Source organism: Lithobates pipiens, unplaced genomic scaffold (genome assembly GCF_037356315.1).
Source record: "Lithobates pipiens isolate NorthernLeopardFrog02 unplaced genomic scaffold, aLitPip1_a1.2 Scaffold_23, whole genome shotgun sequence".
Lineage (NCBI taxonomy): Eukaryota > Metazoa > Chordata > Amphibia > Anura > Ranidae > Lithobates > Lithobates pipiens.
Genome location: NW_027507785.1, coordinates 318,295,892 through 318,319,065, shown reverse-complemented (window position 1 = coordinate 318,319,065; position 23,174 = coordinate 318,295,892). Strand labels below are relative to the sequence as shown.

General features: G+C 43.2%; 1 protein-coding gene across 11 annotated transcripts in view; it reads left to right on the top strand.

Annotated features, from left to right (window-relative positions):
- Positions 1-23,174, top strand: part of NFIA (nuclear factor I A) — a 715,521-nt gene that overhangs the window by 636,168 nt on the left and 56,179 nt on the right. For 9 of the 11 annotated variants that reach the window (XM_077450586.1, XM_077450593.1, XM_077450590.1 and 6 more), the window contains 2 exons: positions 9,097-9,275; positions 18,185-18,350. In XM_077450586.1, coding sequence (XP_077306712.1) covers positions 9,097-9,275; positions 18,185-18,350 — 345 coding nt within the window. The remainder of the gene's footprint in view (positions 1-9,096; positions 9,276-18,184; positions 18,351-23,174) is intronic. The other 2 variants (XM_077450585.1, XM_077450595.1) reach the window with 1 other exon arrangement.

The window sequence follows — 23,174 nt, the reverse complement described above, 5'->3', positions numbered from 1 at the left end:
CCGGCTTCACAGACCTTCCTTTGTTCCATCTCCGTGGACCAACATTTTTTTTTTTTTCCTTTATATTGCGGAATAATTAAACTGCATGTCGCCGTTTTCATTACCAGGCAGGAAAGGCATCATTAGTCTTTCCTCTTTTCATCAATTTTTGGAGAATGTCACCTTGATAAGTAACTTAGTAAAGCACATCTCTGGTCTTTTCAAAATGTACATATATTAAGTTCTGGAGCGCCGTCCGTAAATGAGGCGAAACGCGGGCCATTCTAAAGGCGCAGAGGAAAGGCTATGGAACAAAATGACCAATAATGCACAATTTTGTCCCCGGGTGCTTAGGCAAGCAGTTACATAGTTTGGGTGAAAAATGACTCCGTTCCATCAGGTTCGGCCTTTTGTGACTTCTGCATTGGCCTGGAGGAAAGCAGAACGGCCTCCCTGCACCCGACCCCTGATACATTTTACAAGTGTTTTCCTGATCCCTAGTGCGGCAGTCAGGTTCCATCCCTGAACCATAATATACAGTATTTACTAGATGCTGGAACATTAAAGCAAAGCTCCGGCCTTCCCTTCAGTCTTCTACAGTTGTACAGGCTCCTCTCATGTACTGAAATTAACTGCACAATCTGAGCGTCTCACAATGGGCTTTAGAAGCACGTTACATAGATCCCACCTCATCCTGACTGTCCCTGGCCCAGCGCCTTTCATTCTTTGAATTTCAGTTCTTTCAATCATGTAAGCACAGCATCACATGTGGGCCTTGCCTAGGGTCGGGCCCGGGACAAGGGGTGGGCAAAAGGGTCAATTGCCCTGGGCGCAATGGTTTACTGTAGGGATTGGGGCGCCTGCCTTCTAAGTAGTGACAACGACAGGGATTTTGACAAGCGAGTGATTGCTGGGCGAAGGATCCCCTAAGCTTACACTTCATGAATGGGGGGGGGGGGGGCGCGGTTTGGCATCCTTGCGTTGGGCACTTCAAAGGCTCCAAATGCAGGGATCTGTGAGGAAGTGATGTTGCGCACAGCACCTCATTGGCTAGATACCTCTTCTTCACGGATTTGCTGAAGTTTGCAGGAGACGGCTTTGTCTCCAGCTAACATCTTCCAATCCTCAGCGGTATGCGGAACATCAGTACACTCTGTGAGGAACAGAGCAGCTATCAGAAATTTTGGGACCCCAACATAGCTTTAGGCCTCGGCTTGACCCCCTTACATCAGAATTTACCCCTTTCATTAGGGTCCACAGTGCACCCTAGGCAGCAGTGCACCCTAGGCGGCTGCCTAGTTCTCCTAGTGGCAGCACCGTGGCTCTGCAACCACTTTAAGGGCAATATATGTCAAATCCCCCCCCCCCCCAAAAAAAATACGAAATTTAAATTTTGCTTAACCACCTCTGCCCGTGCTATTGCCAAAAGACGGCTACAGTGTGGGCACAGCAATCACAGATCCCTGCCAATGCGTGCTGCAGGGGGTGTGTGGAAAGTGTGATTGAGGGAGGCCAGTAAGCAAGTGGTTAAAGAATTACACAACCCCTTTAAGGGGTAAGTCCCCCAAAGCTGAAATTTATTGTAATCTTTAACATGCACCACCAGCACGCCGGTATCTAGCGCCATCTAGAGTTCCGCGTGCGCAACCCACCCAGCATGCCCAGGGGCATTTCTCCTTCATTTTTACCAAATAAAAGACTCAAACCCCCCCTCCCCCATATAATTATTTGGAGTCCCATTGCTCGTTAATAAAAGTGTGTGTTGACTAATACTTGTATTGTTTATTAAGCTCTACACATAATAGACCGTATTGTGGCCTCGCTAAACCTTTCTGAAATAGAACTCCGATCATTGTCGTTTTTTTTCCCTTCGGCGCACAATGCTATCCCGTACAATCAAACGGCGGGGGATCCATAGCCGGGAAACCTTTCCGCGGAGATCTGAATAATCTAACACTTTGTTTTTAATTAATTGTCTTTGCTCGGCGCCGCTAATTGTCATTGTAGAAAGTGAGTGGAAAAAGCAGACAATCTGTTAAATCTACAATTATTTAAAAACCAGCAAGCGTGTAATTACAGCCTAAGAGGAGCGGATGTGAATGGAGCCCACGAAATATTGGAAGAGGGGCTCTCTCCGCCCGCTTGTGCTCAGCATTGCAGGCTTTAAAAACTAACTGGATCGCCCCCTGCCGGGGGAAGGCGTTGTAAAAGCCACCGAAAAACACCTTGCTATAAAGGGCTCCGTAATTGCCGGTCACATATGGAAGTGAAATGTCTATTGCTATAATAATCTGCGCCCGGGTAGGTGCCAGGGACAACCCGCCAAGTTAATTTAAGGCTTTCCGCGGCACGGCCAAGGAGTTGTGTTAACTTGTATCGTACGGGTCTGTTCAAACAACAAAACAAGCACTTATTCTTTGTATGGCCGGGGCTTTTTATATCAGGCTGTGGGATTAAATATTAGCGCCGTTCTCACAAACATTTGTGAAGGGCAAACAGAAGCAAGTTAAAGCTGGAAAATACAGAAACCAGTTTTTATTTCACTTATTAAAGTGTCAATAAATTAAAATCTTTAAAAAAAAGGATTTTCGTGCTATTTTTCATTTCATACATAAAGAATGAACCATTGTCAAATTAGTTTTTTACGCATAGTAAAAAAAATACCTGCTTGATCCTGCCATTTACGGTCACTACCTGCTTGCCTGTGTCCCCCCGCTGTAGCATGGCTGTCCTATGGCTCAACCATTGGCATCTCCACTGAGCATGCTCCGGCTATACCTGCAGTGAACAGGCAAGCCGTGCACTCTCTTTCTTTTTTACTAAGGCAAGACATAGATAATGCAATTTTCTTTCCTTCAACCACTGGTTTAAGGAAGGAAAATCGCTTAATTCCCCCATCATCACAGTCAGTGTTCATGGCGGAAACCCTCTCGCTGTGCTATTGTTCTCTGACAGTGGGGGTCTGCGCCGTCAGAATACAATGATCACTACTGGCGGCTATAGCGATTACACAAAAAAACTCAACAGGCTGGTTATACTGAAGTCAAACGAAGTGCTGAACTTATTAGCCTGTCTGAGCCCTTGTACACACGGTCGGACATTCCGACAACCAAATCCGTCTGATTTTTTCCGACGGATTTTGTCCGAAACTGTTGCATACACACGGTCGGACAAAGTTGTCGGAAAATCTGATCGTACGTAACGTGATGGCGTTATTTGGTTACGACGGGACTACGTTCACGCTAGTAGCCAATAGCTTTGGTGTAGGAATTTGATCTGAGCATGCGTGGCACTTTCTCCGATCGGAATTCTCTACACATGATCGGACAAAGTCCGATCGGATCATGTTGTCAGAAAATTTTACCGACAAGTTGGAAAACTTGGTCCGTCGGATACTCCGACGGAAACAGTCCGATGGTGACCACACACAGTCGGATTATCCGACAAAAAGGTCAGATCGGACACATTCCGTCAGAATCTCCGGCCGTGTGTACAAGGGCTGAGAGTTCAGAAAAAAGGGGATGGAGAGCTGAAGTTACACTCTGCAGAGCTCATCGAGGAGAGCTCTAAGAGCTGATTGGAGAGAAGAGACACCCCCCCCTTTACACAGCAAACAGGAACAGAGCTGAGGTTGTCAATCTGCTGGAGGTCCCTCCCCTGTCTCCATTTTTCTCTTGATGTCAGGAAAAATTGTCAGAAGTGACTTATGCTGATAGCAGAGGAAAGAGGCAGCAGACAGAAATGAGCAGCACTATAGCAGGGATCGACAAAATACAGCCCTCCAGCTGTTGCGGCATTACATGTCCCATGCGGCATTCCAAAACTCTGACATTCACAGACAGGACTAGGCATGATGGGAATTGTAGTTCCTGAACAACTGGAGGGCCATAGTTTGGAAACCCCTGCACTATAGATTAGGGTTGCCACCTGTCCATGATTCACCCGCACAGTCTGGGTTTTGAATCATGTGCCCAGGTTTCAGTCTGCCTGAAACCCGGACACATTCAGACGGACTGTGGCTCCCTCTATGGAGACTTGTGAGAGAGTCAGTCTATTGCAGAGGGATGAGGAGGACAGGATGTGGCCATTATAGTGTACACAGCTGATCCAGAGGAAGCCAAAAAAAAACCCCCAGAAAAGCATGATCCAATTTGCTCTAGCGGAGGAAAAAAATTATTTCCTGATCCCCAAGAGGCAATTGGATATTCCCTGGATCAACTTTACCTATAAATATTAGTATCCATTTAAATTATGTTTGTTTATGTTTTTCTTAAAGCAATTTACTGAGCTGGACAGAACCAGCTCTTGAGGGAGTCTATTTCACATTTTCACAGCTCTTACTGTGAAGAAGCCTTTCCGTATTTTAGATTAAATCTCTTATTCCTCCAGACATGAAGAGTTCCCCATTGTCCTCTGTGGTGACCTTAAAGTGAATATCTCAACACCAAGTTCACTATATGTACCCCTTATGTATTTATTCATGGTAATCATATCCCCCCCTTCATCTCCTCTTCTCATGAGAGAATAAATTCAGTTCCTCCAATATTTCCTCATAGCTGAGCTCCTCCATGCCTCTTATCGGTTTGGTTGCCCTTTTCTGCATTTTTTCCAGTTCCCTGATATCCTTTTTATGAACTGATAGACAAAACTGAACTGCATATTCCAGATGAGGTTTTGCTAATGATTTGAACAGATGATATCTCTCTCTCTGGAGTCTATACCTCTCCTAATACAAGAAAGGACTTTGCTCGCTTTGGAAACCACAGCTTGGCATTGCATGCTATTATTAAACTTATGATCTACCAGAACACCCAGATCCTTCTCCACCATTGACTCCCCCAGCTGTTCTCGCCTTAATATGTATAATGCATGAATATTCTTAGCCCCTAAGTGCATAACTTTACATTTATCAACATTAAACCTCATTTGCCACAGTCGCCCAATTAAACAGAGCATTGAGGTCAGCTTATAAGTACATATGTACAATTTTTCATCTGATTACGGGTTACAGAGGAACCAGCACTGAATATTACAGATAAGAGTCCAAAATCTAATTTTTTTTTTTAATTTGCACTAACATTTAGATTTTTAAGGCAAACTTTTGGGGTGTCTACCCCCCATTTTCTAAAGTTTAAGCAGTACTGTGAGTGACGGCAATTCCCTCTTAGCCCTTGTACACACGGTCGGAGATTCCAACGGAATGTGTCCGATCGGACCGTTTTGTCGGATATTCCGACTGTGTGTGGTCTCCATCGGACTGTTTTCGTCGGGGTATCAGACGGACCAAATTTTCCAACTTGTTGGTAAAATTTTCCGACAAAATGCTCCGATCGGACATACTCCGATCATGTGTAGAGAATTACGATCAGACAAAGTGCCACGCATGCTCAGATCAAATTCCTACACCAAAGCTATTGGCTACTAGCTTGAACGTAGTCCCGTCGTAACGAAATAACGTCATCACATTCTGTTTCCGACAACTTTGTCCGACCGTGTGTATGCAACACTTTCGGACAAAATCCGTCGGACAAAATCCGACGGATTTGGTTGTCGGAATGTCCGACCGTGTGTACAAGGGCTAAGACAGTTGTTGTCACAGGAACAGGTGTCCCCATTAGAAGATTTCTCTACTATCCCAGTGACAACTTTTTCCTTATGGATTTCCAATCACTTTCTGCCATGGCGACACCAGGACAAATAGAGAAGGTGAATCTCCCCAGCAGAGACACAGACACCTTTTAAAACCTGACGGGGGTTCTAACCCCTCACACCCCTCCATCCAAAGTACTTAATTGACAGACAAAGCCGTCTATCTGCCACCATCCTGAAAACTGGACACCAGCCGGTTTACAAACCTCCCCACACTTCCTCCTCCGCAACTTAGAAAACTCTTCTGACCGAAAAAGCCAAACTAAGTTGAAGACTGTCTAAAAAAAAAAAAAAAAGTGTAAAAATTGCAGCCGGGGTCCGTGAATAAATTATCAGCGAAATTTCACAAGCCGAGCCGATAGCGCCAACGCAGCACAAATCTGTGATCTGTCATTCGCCTATTCCTTGAGATAGCTGAAGTATCCGCAAATAGGGAATTGTTGACAGGCGTTAGCTGGATTAATTAGTCCACTACGCTAATGACTCTTGTATAATTATACCCTTTCCTGTGAATATGTGTCAGTGCAAGTCATGTGACACGGAGGAGACAGCTTGTCCGTATCAAGGATTTAATCCATGAGGGTTCCCAACTAATGGATACCATTATGGTATTCCCAGCAGGTAGGGTGAAAGCTCCTGACTGAGTAACGACTTTGATGAGTTAGAAAAATGACTGTTTGGCGGGTTTCCCCCCCCCCCCCCTCCACCTTCAGATATGTTGCATTAGGCGTTGGAGTTGCAGAGTTGCTTGCAAGGCTTGGAGCGTTGCCAGCTTCCCCCTTTTAAAGAGTCACTCTTCATATGTCTGATAAACACAGCTGCTACAGTGTGTTAGAAAGTATCACCCATCAGCGGGATCGCTGGCCCCTCCAATTAGCGCTCTGATATGGTCAGTAGACGACAAGGAGAGACAAGGCGTGATCAGTGTTCTGTAATACGACCTAACAAGAGTTTTCTGGGTGATTACACCTATAAGCAAAGAAAAAAAATCATACATTATAATGTCCCTTGTTGAACGTGCATTTAAACCCAAAATAAAAAATGTAATTTAATGTTGCTTTGATATGGTAGCATCATTGGTTTCCCTTTTCCCAGGCTTTTTTGCCTTTATTTTCTCTTCCTGCCCTGGGGTGACAACGCTCACTTAATGCACTGCATCTATAGATCAGCAGAGTTGTCACCCAGTGATGGTGAACCTTGGCACCCCAGATGTTTTGGAACTACATTTCCCATGATGCTCAACTACACTGCAGAGTGCATGAGCATCATGCGAAATGTAATTCCAAAACATCTGGGGTGCCAAGGTTCGCCATCACTGCCCTAGACTGTTCTCCTGATTTGTACTACAAAAGAACTGTTGCTTTCTAAAGTGTTTTTCATGTTTACCTTTTGAGTCAGAAAACTCTTCCACTTAGCGACCATTGGTGGGTCACACCACTCCTATCTTTGCCGAGCAGCTCTATCTCGGTGCTTCATTGCTTTACTTGTCCAGAGCTGTTTCAAGTCTATGCTTTCAGGCAGCCCCTGAGTTGCTTGCGGTAGCAAACAGGAAAGAGTCACCTCCCCTGCGGAGCAGAGAATGCATGTGCTTCTGGGAGGGGCCCAGCCATGGCATTTCCTGCTCCTTTGTCACCAGCCATGTGATTATATACAGTATTTTCTTTCCTTAACAGTCATTACCTTGTTTGGTTATCTCCTGTTTAAAGCTCTGGGAAATATTTTCAGACTTATTAGTGGAGAAAAGATCATCTACTTAAAAATCAGCACCTAAATTACTTTACAAATTGTATGAGATAGGGAAGGGTTAGATAGGCTGATAGTTAAAAAAATACATATTTACGGGGGAAAGAAAGGAAGGAAGGAAGAAAATAAGGGAGGAAGGGAAAGGAAGGAAGGGAGGAAAGAAGGAAGGGAGGAAGGCAAAGGAAGGAAGGAACGAAGGAAGGGAAAGGAAAAGAAGGCGCGAAGGAAGGGAAAGGAAAGAAAGGAAGGAAATAAGGGAGGAAGGGAAAGGAAGGAAAGAAGGAAGGGAGGAAGGGAAAGGAAGGAAGGAACGAAGGAAGGGAAAGGAAAAGAAGGCGCGAAGGAAGGGAAAGGAAATAAGGGAGGAAGGGAAAGGAAAGAAGGAAGGGAGGAAGGGAAAGGAAGGAAGGAACGAAGGAACGAAGGAAGGGAAAGGAAAAGAAGGCGCAAAGGAAGGGAAAGGAAAGAAAGGAAGGAAATAAGGGAAGAAGGGAAAGGAAGGAAAGAAGGAAGGGAGGAAGGGAAAGGAAGGAAGGAACGAAGGAAGGGAAAGGAAAGAAAGGAAGGAAATAAGGGAGGAAGGGAAAGGAAGGAAGGAAGGAAAGAAGGAAGGGAGGAAAGGAAGGAAGGAACGAAGGAAGGGAAAGGAAAAGAAGGCGCGAAGGAAGGGAAAGGAAAGAAAGGAAGGAAATAAGGGAGGAAGGAAAAGGAAGGAAAGAAGGAAAGAAGGAAGGTAGGGAGGGAAAGGAAGGAAGGAACAAAGGAAGGGAAAGGAAAGGAAGGAAGGAAAGAGAAATGTACAGAGCTAAGGAGATGTAAGCTATAAACAAAGAAAGGAAGGAAGGAAAAAAGTAAGAAAGAAAGACTGAGAGAAAGAACTAGAGAGAGAAAGACAAAAAGAAAGAAAGAAAAACAAAGAGAGAAAAGAAGAAAGGAGGAAAGGAAGGAAAGATGGAAGGTGAAGGAGGGAAGGAAGGAAAGAAGGGAGGAAGGGAAAGGAAGGAAGGCAAAGTAGAGGAAGAAAGGAAGGAAGGAAAGAGAAATGTATAGAGCTAAGGAGATGTAAACTATAAACAAAGAAAAAGTATGGAAGGAAAAAATAAAGAAGGAAAGAGAAAAAGAAAGAAAGAAAGGCAAATGTACACAGCTAAGGAGATGTAAACTATAAACAAAGAAAAATTAAGAAAGGAAAAAAGAAAGAAAAAAAGAGGACATATATTTACAGTAATAAAGTCGGATGGATAATTTGTTAGACATAGAAATGCATGTTAGTTAGTCCTTCCTATATTCGATATATTTTGGTCTTGTTGTGGAAAGAACACTGGAGGAAGCACAGAATATGAAATCTTTTTTTTTATTGGAATCACATCTCATAAAATGTTCCCTGTTGTGTTTATTTATTCTTCAGTATGTTACACACCATGGAAAGTTTATTTAAACTTGAAGAAGTTTCTATGACTTTTGCCTGCCCGGTAATGCATGATATATATTGAGTCCTTATGTTTAATATTGTTGGTAATGGATGTGATGAGCTGTGAATTGTCCCTGCGATGAACCATCTATGGCAGGAAATGTCTATGAATGGAATGAACGCTCGCCATTGTCGAAGTGTGATTGGAGCGGATGGTTGTGTGTTTATAAAAGACTCCTCAGTCCTTCCATGGAACTGCAGAGCATCCTGCAGCAAAACTTAGATAACAGCCATTCTCTCCTTTTCTCCCGCAGCGAGCCCGCACGCCACGCCGTCAACCTTGCATTTCCCGACGTCGCCCATCATCCAGCAGCCGGGGCCGTACTTCTCGCACCCAGCCATCCGCTATCACCCGCAAGAGACCCTGAAAGAGTTTGTCCAACTTGTCTGCCCAGAAGCCGGTCAGCAGGCTGGACAGGTGGGGTTCCTAAACGTAAGGACTGCTTTTTATATTACGGAAGTGTCTGACCAATGTCAATGAAGGGTTAAAGAAAGACGCCACACACAACTGTAAATTTGGTTTTCAGTAGGGGGTTATAAGTGGGGTTGCCTGTGTGAGAAATTATATTTACCTCTGCAGCTTTGATGTGAAGATCCAGCGCTGTGAAGTTCCTCTGGTGATGTCCACCCTCGTTCTATACTGCTGCTGGTCAGAGGATTCACTATAGGGGTCAATGGAAGTGACACCTTAAAGAATTCCTTCTCAACCTTTTTACCTCAAAGGAACCCTTTCATTCATTTTCAGGTCTTAGGGAACCCCTATTAAGGTTAGTCCATTGGTGGTCATTGGGAAAATGATGGTTGGTAATTGGGTTACATTGGTGGTTATCAATGGGAAGAATGCCCATCTGGCAGTATGCCCCCTCTATTGTCATGTCACTGGCTCTGTCAAATGACATCATCACATGGGAGGTCAACTAGCTACAGCTCAAGGAACCCCATCCACCTATGGAAAAACCCTAGGGCAGTGATGGCGAACCTTGGCACCCCAGATGTTTTAGAACTACATTTCCCATGATGCTCAACTACACTGCAGAATGCAAGAGCATTATGGGAAATGTAGTTCCAAAACATCTGGGGTTCCAAGGTTCGCCATCACTGCCCTAGGGCTCCACGAAACCCAGGTTGAGAATGGCTGCCTTAAAGCCTAACTCCAGCCACACATGGGAGATCTAACTATTGTATTGGAGGTCAACTAGCCACAGCTCAAGAAACCCATAGTCACCCTTGCAAGAACCCTAGGGTTCCACAAACCTGGTTTGAGAATGGCCACCTTAAAACCTCCAGACACATTTTTTATTTTTTTTTGGAAAGAGGGGAAGAGCTAAGAATTCAGTTTGGTTTCTATTTCCAGTCTGTGGCCCCAATGGGGAGATTTTTCCTCCCTTCCTGTCCCCGTGAGACCAGTGCAGCAAATGAGGAGAGTGGTTGTCACTAGAACAGAAAGGAATACACAGAAATAAAGAAGCTATAAGACGTTTTAATCCTTCCCACACATTACTTAAATTTGTTTTTTGTCAAGGTCTCCATTGGAGAGATTTCCCATGACTTCCTATTCTGAGAGGGACAGAGGGAAAATCTCATTAATATAACCATAGAGGGCAAGAAAGCTGACATTTTTTCTCTACTCGATCCAAATGGATTTTCTAGAACAGTGCCAAACTGTGGCCCAGGGGCTAGATGCAGCCCTTTGCTTGCCTTTGTCTGGCACTTGGGGCAGTGTTCCTCTCACTGATACAAGACACTATTCAAACCACTGACACCATCAATGGGGCATAATTCCTCCCACTGATACTAATGATGGGGCATTATTCTTCCTCTTGACACCAATGATGGGGCACTATTCCTCCCACTGACAAAAATGATGGAGCACTATTCCTCCCACTGACACCAATGACGGGGCACTATTCCTCCCACTGACACCAATGATGGGGCACTATTCCTCCCACTGACACAAATGATAGAACACTATTCCTTCCACTGAAACCAATGATGGGGCACTATTCCTCCCACTGAAACCAATGATGGAGCACTATTCCTCCCACTGACACCAACGCCTGCCCCCCTAAAGTCTGTAGGACAGTAGACTTTGTTTAGAAAGTTTGGAGACCCCTGTTCTAGATGATAGATACAATGATGGAGGCAGATTTATAGAGGATAGATAGAGAAATGGATAGATCTATTCAAAATGGAAAAAACAAGGGTTTTGCTGGAGTTAGGCTTTAAGCTCACAAGTTGCACTGCAAGCAACAGAGAGGGGAGATCAACAGAGGAACTCTGCAAAACTGGGGTCTGTCACTAGAGGGAGCTGTATATAATCGTACACTTCCACTCATCCCATCCCCTCTACACCCCAACTGAAACTAAATGAGAAGTTTTGAGCAGAAGTCTTCTTCATAGGGTCACTCCACCCAAAATCTGTTCCATTGTGGACGGACACTGATAGGTTGATTTCCAGATTAGCTTCTTCCACAGTGACTAATGAGTTCTCCTTTCAAGAGTTGTTATCACACCACATCCCCATGGGTCTCACTCCTCCTGCTGCAGAAGAAATATTTTTTTCTGTCCATTTCGTTCTCATTAACACAAAAGGGATCCATTTATAAAATACTTTCACCCAAGATGTATACGTTTTTCTAATTTAATTATATTGGAAAATATGTAAATCTTGTGTGGGAAGTAGATCCTAAAGAAAAAAATAAAAAACTGCTACAAAGGCAATAAAGACGCCTTCATAATGGCGATTTGATGGCGATATCCAGTGGGAGGAGCTAGGAGCTCACAAAGTCACTGAACGGTATATGGAGCCAGTATATATTTAAACACGGTGAGTTCCATACAGAACTGAAACACCAGATTTGGGTGGACTGAACCTCTAAAGTTAATCTACTTATCTTGTTTTCTTAATATATTTTATTATATTATATTTTATATGTGTTTAGGTGCATTCACAATACTTTATTAATCCCAAAGGGAAATTACTAAATAATGTACAATATCAACTCAGGCTAATATACAGTATATAATAAAGCAGCAATCACATGCAGCAATTGAAGCTGTTGCCATCTGTGTAACATATATGTGTGGCGGCAAAAGGGTGGGCTTTAACACGCACACGTGGCACATATGTGTCACTGAGCAGACAATGTTTCTGTGATGAGAGCGCGCTCGCTGCGCACTCCCAGCCCAGAGACCAAGAGTATGGGTAGCTGGCGGGAACGACCCCTGATCACGTGACCACTATGACAGCCAATCACAGTGGTCACATGATCGCCTATCCTTCTTGCCCCTCCCCAGGCTTTCAGAACTTTTCAAAGGAATGCCAGGGCGGGGCGAGAAGGGGGCTTAAGAAGCCAGTTAGACTTTGGCTTTCATTTTATTTTAGCAGTTTGAACCATGAAATGTGATTGCTGATTGGTTGCTCTGGATCACTGGTAGTCTGTGTCCTAATCATCAAACACAAATATGGTTCTGTTTTCTAAGGTGCTAGGTATATACAATGATGATGTGCAAAATGCTGTAGTCACTGGCGACCATTTATCGGTTCTCTGTAGTCAGGTCAATGAAAGATAAGTTCTGATTGGCTACCATGAGTTTCTGCATATTTCTCTACAGTCTTTGTGTGACAGATGATGTAATCTGGACTGATTTATGGTCATGGTACCCTATGCCCCAGTTCTAATCTATTGCAGCCATATCGTTCAAAGCTTAAAGCAGTTCTTCAGTCATCTGTGAAAAAATGTAAAGTCAGCAGCTACAACTTTTAACGGAAACACTCGCCTGTCCCAGAATCCAGCGTTGTGCTTACCCTGCTGGTTTCTTCACCAGGCTTCGGTCCCCATCTCCAGCATATTGACTGCCTGCGGCTTCACAGCTGGCTGCTCACTGCACATGCGCAAGCCCTGCTGCGCTATCTGAATAGTCCCGCAATCTTCTGGGACCTGTGATGTTTCCCAGAAGGCTGCAGGCAGGGAAGTGGGGGGGAGAACTTCCGCTTGGATTGCTAGGCAATCCGAGAGGAAGTGGGAGTGGGTACATGTCAAAACCAGTTACCTGCTCCCCCCCCCCCAAAAAAAAAATTGCCAAATGTGAAACAAAATACCAAGGCTTCTGTGATTAGACAGAAAGAGGGGAGGGGTAGGCACAGCAGCTGCCGCGACTCTCCTGTTCAAGATGCAGAGCTTAGAAGGATCATGTTCAGGGTCCTGGAAATACAGCCATAGCTGTCTTCAGAGAGTACCACAAAGCTGTCAGATGTAAATAGAAGAGCTAAGCCCAGGAGGTGTCATGCACCTCACTAGACTTAATTCACAGGGGTTGATTTACTAAAGCTGGAAGGGTGCAAAATCTGGTGCAGCTGTGCATGGTAGCCAATCAGGTTCCAGTTGTTGTTTTTTTTTTTTTTTTTGTCAAAGCTTAATTGAACAAGCTGAAGTTAGAAGCTAATTGGTTTCTATGCACAGCTGCACCAGATTTTTGCACTCTACAGTAAAGTTCCTGGAATTCAGCTTTAAAAAGCACATTTCGGCCGATTGCATGCCAAGGCTCAATTTACTATTTCTTTATGCACAAGTGTCTTTCGAAAACAATAACCTTCTCAAACCTCAAAAACCTTCTGTTGGACTTATATATCTACATGTCAATTTCAAATAAACCATGGCATGCAATCTGATGAAATGTGCTTTTAATAATGTTTTAATGTGAATAGCAATAAAATATTTTTAAAAGATGATTTTGTTGATGTACTTCTGATCTCCGGTGCTTTTCAAGTCCCGTGTGTTGAAAGATACGGTTGGAATAGCTTTGTATATACAGTAAATCCACATGTCTCTGTTAAATTTTTTTACATATATTAAGATAGGGCTGATCTTACATGCTGGTTATACTTTGCTTCCTTTAATGACTTGATGTGATTTCAAATGCTTCTGTATTTTATGACCATCCTAAATGAATGTATTGCACAGAATCGGCTAAGGAAAAATGGCCTTCGGTACTTAAAAAAAATAAAGGGTCCTTCTGGGGAGGGGGAACTCCGGAGCAAAGCTACGACTGTTGCTTAATGATATTTAACAACTTGTGGAAAGACAGATGTTCCATCTCCTTGAAGTTATTTATACGTGTGTATCCAGTGCTTGAGCTGAAGTTGACCAGTACTTGAACCCCACATACCACAAGCCTAATTTCTTATGCCTCCTATTTATCTGTCTGCCGATTGCTACATGCAGGAAAATATTCCTTACAGACCTCAAACTGGAGCTGTCAGGTCCAGTGCAGCCTTTCCGTATAGATATGTAGTTTTTTTATTTCTTTTTTTTTTCTTTTCTCTCCCATATACTAAGTCTATCTGACCCAAGAACAGAGATGTATGAAATTGAAGTCCTCTTTCATTTTACTTTCAGCTGGTGGTCCTGCCAGCAACACACTTCCTGGTGATCACACCAGTAAAACACAAACCAAAAAAGAAACAGGAGAATAATATCAAAAACTTATTTTTTCCTATAGATACCACATCCTTCACAATAAAAAATCCCTCAAATAAACCTTTTAGGACTTTATTGGCAACACAAAATATCCAAGGTTTTATTTAAAGTGGTTGTAAAGGCCCAAGTCTTTTTACCTTCATGCATTCTATGAAAGTTTTGGATTTCATTTTAATGGGTTTATTATTTGCTAGAAATTCAACTTTTTCTATTATAATGGAGGTGTCTTCTGATTTAGTGTGTAAAAAGCTATAGAAAACATGTGTGGACACCTGACCATCACACTTACTATATGAGCTTGTTGGACATCCCATTCTAAACCCATGGTCATTTATATGGAGTTGGCCTCACTTTGCATCTTTGAGTCTCCACTCTTCTGAGAAGGCTTTCTACAAGATTTTGGAGAGCGTCTGTCCCAATTTAGCCAAAAGAACATGTGTGAGGTCAGGTACTTATTTTGGATGAGAAGTCCTGGTTCACCAATATCATTCCAATTTATCTCAAAGGTGTTCAGCAGGGTTGAGGTCAGAGCTCTGTGGAGGACACTTGAGTTCCCCGACACCAATGTGGTCAAACCATGTCTTTAGGAAGCTGGCTTACAATTGGTGTTCCATTTCATCCCAAAGGTGTTCATCATCATTGAGGTCAGGGATCTCAACTTCATCTACACCAAACTGGTCAAACACTGTCCTTATGAAGCTGGCTTACAATTGGTGTTCCATTTCATCCCAAAGGTGTTCACCAGCATTGAGGTCAGGGCTCTCAACTTCGTCCACACCAAACTGGTCAAACCATGTCTTTATGAAGCTGGCTTACAGTTGGTGTTCCATTTCATCCCAAAGGTGTTCACCAGCATTGAGGTCAGGGCTCTCAACTTCGTCCACACCAAACTGGTCAAACCATGTCTTTATGAAGCTGGCTTGCAATTGGTGTTCCAGTTCATCCCAAAGGTGTTTACCAGGGTTGAGGTCACTACTCTCAAGTTCCTCCACACCAAACTGATCAAACCATGTCTTTATCGAGCTGGCTTACTATTGGTGTTCCAGTTCACCCCAAAGGTTTTCAGTAGGGTTGAGGTCAGAGCTCTTAAGTTCCTCCACACCGAACTGATTAAACCATGTCTTTATGGCTCTTGCTTACAATTGGTGTTCCAATTCATCTCAAATGTGTTCGGTTATTTTGTGTTTCTTCCATTTGGGAATAATCGCACCAACTGTTGTCACCCTCTCACCAAGCTGCTTGGTGATGGTCTTGTTGCCCATTCCAGCCTTGTGTAGGTCTACAATCTTGTCCCTGACATCTTTGGATAGCTCTTTGGTCTTGGCTATGGTGACGAGATTGGAATCTGATTGATTGATTGCTTCAGTGGACAGGTGTCTTTTGTACAGGTAACAAGCTGAGATTAGGAGCACTTCCTTTAAGAGAGTGCTCCTAATCTCAGCTCGTTACCTGTATAGAAGACACCTGGGAGACAGAAATCTTGCTGATTGATAGGGAATCAAATACTTATTTCACTCATTAAAATGCTAATCAATTTATATATTTTTTTAATGCATTTTCTGGATATATTTGTGGTTATTCTGTCTATCTTTGTTAAAGTAAACCATCCATTAAAATTATAGACTGATCATTTCTTTGTCAGTGGGCAAATGTACAAAATCAGCAGGGGATCAAATACTTTTTTCCCTCCCTGTATGCTTTTAACCATTTAGTGTATCTGCATGCAGTCATGAACATGTTTGCCGCTCCAACAGACTGTATGCGACTATTCTGCATTTTCAGATTTATTTTTGAGCTTTGATACACTTGCATCGGAGTCACTGAACGCAGGGTTACTTATAAGACATAAGATTTATTTCTTCCGTTATAGAAAGTTATAAAGACTTCAGTAAAAGATGTTATTGTTCCTTAAAAAAAAAACTGCTGTATTCCAACTTTTATTGTCTGCCCTCTTCCATCTCCCTCCCCCACCCCGAATCACGCAGGGTGAGACGCTTGCTCGGCAGATCAATTTGTTGACTGTTGTCAGAACTGATATTGTCAGATACTAGAAGTGCGCGGCCTCCTAAATTCTATTGCTCCATAAATTAAACACACTGCTCCTTCTTATAAAATGTTAAATACACAGTTAAACCAGGACACAGCTGAGCTGTGCAAGACAGCGAGCCGAGCTGAAATTTCATTCCGCTTTTGTTCCGAGCGAAGTGACTCTAAACGAAACAATAAAATTTATGACTTAGCGGAGGGAATAGAATCTGTCATCGGAGTTCACAAAAAAAAAAACATTTATGTCTCACACCTGACCAGGACACTGACCGGTGTGGATTGCTCATTGCTGGTGATTGCACAGTTAATGAACTGGGTTTGGGTTAACCATGTAGGTATCAGCCCCCCCCTTTCCGCAGCTTCATCGGGCTGTCCCCCCTCCCAGGACACCTGATCGACCAGTTGGCATTTCTGCCGACTGATCATAGAGGCAAACAAAGACCGGAAACTGCTTTGTTCGTCTCTATGATATAGGGAACTGAAAGCGATTACCTTACATCACTGTAAACAGCACCATAAGGGCAGAGGAGATACCTGGGGTCTTATAGACCCCAGATCTCTCCATTAAGAGTACCTGTCACTGCCTATTACTGTCACAAAGGATGTTTAAAAAAAAAAAAATGAAAGCGGCATGAATAATACAATTTACGTCGTTTGTCACCATTGCACAGGCGTGACATCATCTTTTATTTTTTTACTTAAAAAATTGGGTTATGTAATGTGTCTTTTGCATTAAAATTTTAAAAAAATGTATCCCCCCCCCCAAAAAAAAACATTGCGCAAATACCATGTGACATACAAACCACACAACACCCACCAATTTATTCTTTAGGGCTTCTGCTTTAAAAAAAATACATAATGTTTGGGGGTTCTAGGAAATTTTCTAGCAAAAAGTACTGATTGCTACATGTAAACAAAAAAGGGTTAGGAAAGATCTGGTCTTCAAAACTAGAGTGTTGATGGCTGAGCTGATCCGGTCAGCTCTGTACATTGTGCCGGGGATCTGAGCTGTCTATTGACAGTTCAGATAATAGCCATTCATGGGCACACTGGCCTCCCGTGTGCATTTTCTGAAGTGCTGTTTATAAACGGCATGCCGGAAGTAAGCAACCGCCACTCCGCCATTTTGAAAAATACCAGTGAAGTGGTTAAAACTCAACCTAACTGTATTGTTCACTTTATACTCCTGTATTACATTATGTTATACATTTTAACAACTCTTCACTTACAAAAAAAAGTCTTATAACTTTTTTTTCTTAGTGGAAATGTTTTTTGCACTCTCACTCCAGCACTCAATGCTGAAATAGATGAGTGCTGTCCACGATCACCATTAGATATCTCCCCAGTGGATTTTCAGATAGTAAAAGCTGATAGAAGTTCTAACTCTTTATCACTGTGTCCAAAACAAAAATAAATTTTTACTGGGATCCAGCTTCAAAGCCCAAGTGACTGATATCAGAAGAAGAGGAGCCGAAAAAAGTTTTTGTACCTGCACAGATGGGGAAATCAATTCCTCTGGACATCAATAAAATAAACACTAGACTGGACACCCTGCTGTGGCAAAGTGAGGCTTATTCACATGGACGTTGCAATTTGCACGGCACCTGCATTATTGTTATGTACTAAAAAAGGGGAATGTGTTTTGGTCAACTTCAGAATAGCCAAATATTGTTTTCAGATTAACAGATTTAGCAGTAAATGTTGCTAAGCTGCAGGATGAGAATGGCTGTTGAATGCTTTGGTGTAACTGTTTAATGTAAGCACATTTCCTTATGTTCCATCTACTTGAGCTATTTGTGTTCTTGTTGTTTCATAGCCCAATGGTAGCAGCCAAGGCAAGGTGCACAATCCATTCCTTCCGACTCCGATGTTGCCACCGCCTCCTCCGCCACCTATGGCTAGGCCTGTGCCTCTGCCCGTGCCAGACACAAAACCTCCATCTACGTCTACAGAAGGAGGAGCCACTTCTCCCACCTCGCCGAGTAAGTAGCGCATGTCCTCACATATCTTGATTGTTTTATTGTCCATCATAGAAAAACACACACATATCTATATATATTATATATATATATATATATATATATATATATATATATATATATATATATATATATATATATAGATATATATATATAGACATATATACACATACAGTATCTAACAAAAGTGAGTACACCTATCACATTTTTGTAAAAATGTTATTATATCTTTTCATGTGACAACACTGAAGAAATTACACTTTGCTACAATGTAAAGTAGTGAGTGTACAGCTTGTATAACAGTGTAAATTTTCTGCCCCCTCAAAATAACTCAACACACAGCCATTAATGTCTAAACCGCTGGCAACAAAAGTGAGTACACCCCTAAGTGAAAATGTCCAAATTGGGACCAATTGCCCATTTTAAGAAGATTGCCAAGACCCTGAAACTGATCTGCAGCACGGGGGCAAGACCATGCAGCGGTTTAACGGGACAGGTTCCATTCAGAACAGGCCTCGCCATTGGTCGACCAAAGAAGTTTTAGTGGAATGAGTTCCCCAAAACAAATAGGAAGCTCTTGTACCTTCTTAGTGTTGTGCCAACAGTCAGCCTTTTTCACCCAGCAGCAGGAAAGAGAGTCCTGAGCATTGGTCAACTCACATATATAAAGACCAGTGCACAGCTGAGTCTAAAAATTAGGTCCAACTACCAGGTAAGATGTGGACCTACAAATGGAGGCTTTTTCCCCCCAAAGCTCTTGAAAGCCTCCGAAGTCCAGGAAGGGTTCCCTAAAACAAATAGGCAGCTTTTGCATTTTCTAATATCCCATACACACGAGCCAAAATTCGGTCTGAAAAATCTTGGATGGTTTTTCCGACAGAATTCTGCTCAGGCTTGGCTTGCATACACACGGTCACAAAAAAGTTCTCTGAACTTTCGACCGTCAAGAACGTGGTGACATACAACACTACAACGAGCCGAGAAAATCAAGTTCAATGCTTCCGAGCATGCATCAAATTGTTTCCGAGCATGTGTAGGAATTTTGTGCGTCGGAATTTCTACAGACGATCAGAATTTCCGATCGGAAGTTTTTCCTTTGCAAAAATAGAGAACCTGCTCTCAATCTTTTGCTGGTGGAAATTCCGCCAGCAAATGTCCGATGGAGCATGAACGTGGTCGCAATTCCTGACCAAAAGCTCACAACAGACTTTTGCTGGCGGAATTTCCGATCGTGTGTATGGGCAATTAGTGTTCTGTCAACAGTCAGCCTTTTCATGCAGCAGCAGGAGAGAGGGTCCTGAGCATTGGTCAACTCACATATATAAAGGCCAGTGCACAGCTGAGTCCAAAAATGAGGTCAAGCTACCAGATAAGATGTGGACCTAAAAAACGGAGGCTTTACCCCCCGCCCCCCCCCCCCCCCGCAAAGCGCTACAATGTCTCTGGACTACAGGACTCAGATACGGCTTATTAAGATTCAGAGAAAACAAAATGTTTGCTTTCTCCACATCAGCCTCAACCCTGGAGCACCTGGATATGTGTCGGTGAGAAACTTAAATGACACATATAAACCATCCCCAATTGTGGCAGCCAGCACCTAACAATACGGCCACTCATAATCATGTCATTGTTTAGCAAGACTCAACCAGATAAGGGTTCTGTTCCCATAGTCTAGTATACCCGAGCTGTTCTGTCTAATGGCATGAAGTAATGAAGCAGGTGGGAACAGGCACAGAGCTCATGAGTGTTTGCATTAAAAATTGGATCAGAGGTAGCCGTGTCTACAGTTACCCCATGAAAGTGTGCATGAGCCAATTCAGTATAGATCTTGCGATCTTGAGTCAATTTTAAGCTCATCTTCCTGGGGCCGAGCTCACATCATTTATTTAGAAGCTTCCAAGAGAGAGAAAAAAAAAGAGCTTTCATATTCTCTACATGCACTTTACGCAAGCTGAATTTATTATCAGAAATACCTAAGGTTGGACTTGCAAAGAAGACTTGCAGCATGGTGGAGCTGATAATAACAACAGACTTCAGATACAGCAAGCTGTCCCCCCCCCTTTGTCAGAGATAACAATAATTTATCCACACTGAAATCAGAGGGTTTACACAAAACCAAAGTCTTTCAGTTTAGTTTAATTTTTATCTTTTTTTATATATATATATATATATATATATATATATATACTGTACGTCAAAGTGATCATCGCAATGTAAACCATTTTATCCTGTGTGTTCCTGTTCTAAAGTCCCAGTTCTTTGATGTGGCTTTCTATAATCTGTGTTCATGGCGGCACTCATGGCTTTACATTCCAAGCTAACTGGTAGTTTATCATAGTGATTGCACCTTTTATGTTTCTCCTATACTAGAGGAAGCATATAGACGAAATTCTAGCAATAGACTTACACTGAAAACAATATGCCCTCCAGGTGGCATGCTTTGATTTTTTTTTTCTTAGCAGTAGCTAAGCGAAGACGCTAAGGCCCCATTCACACCTGAGCGTAGCGTTTTCAGGCATAAAATCACGCGATTTTACTGCGATTTTGCTGCGTTTTTTACTGCGATTTTGCTGCATTTTTAACAGCGTTTTGCCACGATTTTATGCAGGGCAAAAGATCACCAATGTAAAAGGAAGAAAAATGCTCATATCTCTGGTAAGCTCTCTCTAGGGTAGCGTTTGGGATGCCTGAGTATCCGATTGACGCCCACTTGTAGATCTCTGTTGGTAGACTGCCTATAGTACATCATTACGCTTAATGTTAATTACTGAGGCCGCGTACACACGGGTGGACTGTTCGCCCAACTTTGTCCGCTGAACAGTGTTTGGGCGGACAGTCCGCTCGTGTGTGGGCTTTCAGCGGACAGTTTCAGCGGACAGTTTGACGAACAAGGTTTTTCGGAAATTCCGTAAAACTGTCCGCTGAAACCTTGTTTGAGCGAACAGTCCGCCCGTGTGTAGGCTTGTTCGTCAAACTAAGTTCCGCGCATGCTCAGAAAGGATTTACACGCCGAAAGTTATAATGCAGTGTATAGGACGTCGTATTTTTCGTCCCGTCGTACGTGCCGTTCACGTCATCGCGCACGGTTTCAGCAAACTGTTCGTTCGTCGTGTGTGGGCATGTCCGTCCATGCTAATTTTGAGCGGACTGTTTGCCGAAACTGTTGGACGGACAAAGTTGGGCGAACAGTCCGCGCGTGTGTACGCGGCCTAAGACTTACATTGCTCCTGTCAATTTTAGCAGCAAGCTATGGGGTTTGGTTGTTGTATGTTTTTTGGGTTAGGCGGATAGTTTTTTTGGTGTTCTGCCTTACCTGTTGTGTTGTATTGTTTGAGCCGGGGAATGCCCCGAGGCTATGTTCTGTACTTTTTCTTTTAAAACGAATAAAAAGAATTTATAAAAAAATAAATAAAAATGCTCATATCTGCCCAATATGAGTGACAAAAAAGGGTCCAGAACTTGTTTGAGCTTCAGGCGTTCGGCTTCAGGCGACTTGGAGTGGAGATGTGAACCATCTCCATTGAGAATAATAGATTTTTTCCCCTCCAGCGTTTTGTAGCTTCAGGCTTCAAGCTACAAAACGCTCAGGTGTAAATGGGGCCTAACTTTGAACGGGGACTTCCTATCTGCTGCCAGAACAAAATTGAGTTGGGCTGAGTGCTTCTCAGCCATTCACAGTAAGCTTAATCAATGAATACAAGGCTTTTTCTGATTGGCTGAGGCAGAGAGGCTGGCAGATGATGTCACTATCTCTACCTCTGCCAATCAGACAAAGACTGGTAATCATTCATAAAAACACAAGGCTTCCTGTGAATGGCTTGGTAGTGCTCAACCCTGACTTAAATTTGTTCCTGAAATGGGAATTCCCCGTACCGCTGCGCTGACAACAGTCACATTCCTTAATAATGGGAATTTGGCCCAAGGAAACTATTTAAAGGATAACTTCACCTTTTAAATAAAAAGAAAAAAATGCATACTAGAGGCGCAACTAGAACTTTCAGAGACCCCCGGTGCAAGAAACCTTAAAGGGCCCCATGACTCCTGGGCCGGATTCCCCCATGGTGGCGGAACACCAGGGCCTGGTTGCAAATGTAACCTTTGTGACCCTGGTGGTTCTGCCACTGGTGTCAGTAGTTTTTTTGATTATTTTTTACAATTATATTTTTTATTGTTTTTTGTAATTTTTTATGAACCCCATTCAGGTTGAGTCTAAACAGATCTGTGATATTTCACCTTTGAGCCAGAGAAAGGAAATTTGGGACACAGCCCTCAATCTCCTTCTCTGCAGCCTCAGCTGCAAAGAATGAATGGACAGGAATAGCTCTGTACAGAGCTTCCTGTCCATTTATAAACTGAGGCCTAGTAAATACAGTTTACTATGCTTCAGTTATGAATGGACAGAGACAGTGATCAGTACGCATGGTGGAAGAGGGGAGAGGAGACCCCAGCGGTGAGGGGGGCCAGAGGATCACACAGGGGCTGATCACAGCAGGGGATGGATAGGAGGGGTGGCGGGTCGGCATGTAGAGGAACCTATCTCCATTTTCCACCTGCAGCCTTTCATCAACTGCAGGAGGTAAATGGAGAAGATTGGTTGCTCTACATGCCGCCGCATGGCCCTTCCTATCCAGGTGTACAGGGGGCCGCATGGGCCCCCTGGAACATGGGGCCAGGTTGCAATTGCAACCCTTGTGACCCCTGTACGTATGCCCCTGAGTGAACATCTTTTTTGCATTTAGAATTTTTTTTACACTAGTGCAATGCCTAGAACTTGTAGACTCTTAGTACACTTTCTGCCCATACCTCAGATACTGGCAGGCAGTTACT